Source organism: Cyprinodon variegatus, unplaced genomic scaffold, assembly GCF_000732505.1.
Source record: "Cyprinodon variegatus isolate N-32 unplaced genomic scaffold, C_variegatus-1.0 Scaffold1800, whole genome shotgun sequence".
NCBI classification, from domain to species: domain Eukaryota; kingdom Metazoa; phylum Chordata; class Actinopteri; order Cyprinodontiformes; family Cyprinodontidae; genus Cyprinodon; species Cyprinodon variegatus.
In genome coordinates, this window is record NW_015152253.1 from 66098 (window position 1) to 70036 (window position 3939).

General features: G+C 41.0%; 1 protein-coding gene across 1 annotated transcript in view; it reads left to right on the forward strand.

Annotated features, from left to right (window-relative positions):
- Window positions 1–3939, forward strand: part of LOC107104575 (protein-glutamine gamma-glutamyltransferase E-like) — a 25336-nt gene that overhangs the window by 5587 nt on the left and 15810 nt on the right. Inside the window, exons 3-5 of the mRNA XM_015404591.1 lie at window positions 379–633; window positions 1722–1840; window positions 3415–3543. Of these exons, the coding sequence (XP_015260077.1) occupies window positions 379–633; window positions 1722–1840; window positions 3415–3543 (503 nt within the window). The remainder of the gene's footprint in view (window positions 1–378; window positions 634–1721; window positions 1841–3414; window positions 3544–3939) is intronic.

Below are 3939 nucleotides of genomic sequence, written 5' to 3' on the forward strand. Positions count from 1 at the left end.
GGGACGGGACAGGAGTGAAAATCTACTCCCGTGTCAGTCTCTAATTCACACACACACTGATTGTGGCAAGCTACATTGTAGCCACAGCTGCCCTGGGGCTCACTGCCATACACTGGCGCCACCGGGCCCTCTGACCACCATCAGTAGACAATGCAGGTGAAGTGTCTTGCCCAAGGACACAACAACACTGAAAGTCGGACCCGGGGCTTGAACCGTCAATCCTTCGATTTCAGAGCAAACTCCTACATCCGACGCCACTGTCGCCCTAATATGTCGTGTGTTATGTCTCGTGAATTGGTGCTATATAAATAAACCTAAGTGAATTTAATTGAATGGGCATAAATGTCGCCTTACTCCTTGGGTTTTGTCTGTTTGTAGGACTTTTTCCATCAGAGGACAAGGGGACAATGTCTCACTTTGGTTTCCCAGACAAAGTGCTTCATTCAGGCTCTGCTAAGGCAGTTTGGAAGGCAGAGCTTCACAAGAGCTCTTCTCCTGAAACTGGAGTCTTGACTCTGAGCATCACCCCCCCAGCTGACACCCCTATAGGGGAATACAAACTGACAGCCAAACTCCAGGACAAGGAGAAGATGTTGGCCAACCTTTCTGTGCTTTTCAATCCGTGGAGTCCTGGTAAGGTTTGCTTATTTTTATTGCCTTTTTTTGTGTTGCCTTGTTCTTTGAAGGTTGAGGTGCAGAGTTTGCTGCTGAGCAAATGGTAGATAAACTGTTGTGGACAGGTGCAGAACCCATTCAAGGTCCGCTTTATGCTAATGTGGGTCCTCTAAATAAACATGTTCTACTGCTTTTCTTAGGGACGTCTATTTTCACGCTGCTTTCTCTGTTTCATAGTCAGAGTGACATCAACCACTATATGGCATCTCCCCGAAAAACTCTACACTGTCTACTTTTTGCTTTTCAGGCCATGACTTGCTAAATTATTAATAATCAATTTTAAATGGTTGCTACTAATTTAGAGGCAGCTATTCCCTTTATTCCATGATTATTCCCAACAGCACCGAGAAAACTCTTCAACCATACGGAGAGTTTCTTTCCGTATGAATGAAATTTCTTATAGATATGTCCCAAATCAGATAAGAAATCGGAAAATATTGGCCTGCATCTGAAATCTCTGATCTAAGCTGGCTGATAGTTTGTTTAAACCCATTTAGAAGTAGAGTGACACAGGGACTATCTGCTATTTTTTTCTAATACATGCCAGAGTTCTGTCAGATGAGCATACCCTATCAGACCAGGATACCCAAAGTCAATACCCGTTTATCCCTTTAGTTCATCCCTTTGGTCATGTACAAAAAAAACAATTTAATGACTTAGTTTTTGTTGTTTTTTGAAGCGTATGGCGATCTGACCTTAAATATTTGTTTTGTATATGACCAAAGGCATACATGGCAGTTGAGGTAGTTTAAAGTATGTTTTTCGTACAAAACTAAAGGAATGAACGCAAATCTGACATCTTGCGCATGAGTATTGACTATGAGTATGCTGATCTGACAAAACACCGTTATTGGCAGAGTTATTGGTGCATTCGGCATACATGCCTTGAGATCATGTGATAAGCCTGATTAGCCTCCATGAGGATTTCTCTCTGACTCGGCAAACTGAGGTTGATCTGAACGTTATCTACTGCTTAAGAGTCGGTAATACTCCACAGAATTGCTCTAAAAGCAACCTTTTTCTGTGTGGTTCGACTTTCTGGATAGATGACTGGGTGTTTATGCCAAACGAGGCAGAGAGACAGGAGTATGTGATGAACGAGCAGGGAATAATCTACAGAGGAGGTGGAAACTACATCGTTCCAATGTCGTGGGACTATGGACAGGTACACACACACACATAATGTAGACTTCATGCCTGAACTCCTTCTAGATAAAAATTAATCATGTCTTTGTTTAAAAATCAAACCTTCTTAGGTTTTTTTTCAGGAGAAAAGCTATGAATTATATTTTAGGAATCAAGACCAGGGTTATTTCTCCATGTTTGCCTTTAAATGATGACCTGGAGGCGACTTTGTTGTCAAAAGAACCTTTAGTTTTACTGACATTTATTGTTAGATTTCATCAAATTTGATTGTGTTGAAGGGAAAGTCTGGTCAGCAAGGAATAATCAATGGATCATTATTTATACCTAAAACTAATCAGTTTGCGGTAATTTAATGAATATAGCGTTAATCAGAAAAAAATAATAATAAAAATTTTTGTTGCGATCACTGCCATCTTCCAGCAGTGACGTCACGGTGCGGTAAGCCTAGCGCCATTCTCCCCGCTTTACAAGCTAAATCAATGGGAACTACTAGACACATCTGCAATCAACAACAATTATTGAAGATTTCCAGAGGACTTCACCATTGAAATTCACCAGAGCTATAGTGAAACTGACAATGCCCACGTGCATGGCAGCTGGATGTTGGAATACATCGGGTAAAAGTGAAAAAAAATGAGTTGTTCCACCTTTCCGATTTCTGATCCTCCATGGACGGGTTGGTCGTTGGATCGCCAACTTGAAGAGGGAGGATTTACCATCGAAGTTCTGGCCAGAGAAAAAACACGTAATATGTAGCCAACATTTGGAAGAAGAATGTTTTCACGATGGTTTGGATAATAGGACCAATCCTGCCATAATTAAAAATGCATACAAAGACAAATGAAGGATTCAATAATATAAAATTGTTTCAAAAAGTAGCTAATAACATAAATTTGTGTGCCATTAAATGTCACAAAAGTGCCGAGGTCACCGGGAAAGCTTCACAACTATTGGCCAAGGCTAGCTCCCCGGAAACGGTTACTGAGCACGAGCGTGCGTGCTTTGATTTTGCCTCCAGGCAAAGGTGTGACGATGGCTAACTTGTTAAATGCCATAGCAAATGAACTAATACAAGTTGCTGATTTGTCAGAAGACAACACAGATTCAAACAATTATGTTCTATATTGTTTCGACTAACAGAGAGAATAATACTGTTAGAGACAACCACCAAAGCAAATGTTGACCCAGCGGTGTTGCAAAGTTTGGACCAGGTTGCTTGCCGCTTTTACTCTACCGTGGTGAAGTTAGTTTTACGTTGGATATTCGACAGACATTTGCTCCTGCTAAGCCACTTCTTCCTGCGGTTAATCTTCTTCGCTCCAGGAAAACCTTTTCTTTACTTCGGATACACTGTGATCTGAGAAAGCCACTCCAACACTTCAAGTGCACCTGTATTACAGACTTCCCAGGTAGCAGTAGTGTTCTTTGACAAACATGGATGTCTCCAGTAAAGCACAGTCAAATGACAATTACTCTTAATCAAAAACACATCATTTATTGATGATCAGAAGTTTGAATTCTTAATATGACCGGACTTTTCCTTTGAAATGCAGTTTAAGAGCAAGAATCCAGCATCTCTGTCTTCTTGTCCAGTTTGAACAGGGCATGGTGGAAATCTGTATGAAAATACTGGACCGCAACCTCAAACACTGGATCAACCCAGCGGATGATGCTTCCGCACGCAGCGACCCCATCTACGTCAGCCGAGTGGTCAGCGCCATGGTAGGTCACACTCTTCAATTTTCAGGCTAAACTCTTTACAAAACTCTGTTTCACATTAAACCACATCCAGCTTCATCCGCTCACTTTGAAACAAAACTTGGTCCATATCCTCCAGCATGAACGCTAAAATATACATCATCAGAAACTGATCGCGCTTGGAGATACTCTCTAAAAACTTGGATGTTCCTATGTTTTTATTCTCGGTCATCCAAGTCATAACAACCGCAAAACAAGCTTAAATTGGAGGCAATCCGACTTTTTCTTTCTTTTTTATTTGTCTCCTGTTTTGTCTATCTAACTCTGGGAAATAATGTCCCAGACTAGCTTATATAATAACAGCTTTGCTTTCACAAGCTGACCATAATGACTGTTGTCATAAGGTTCTGCTTAATACTT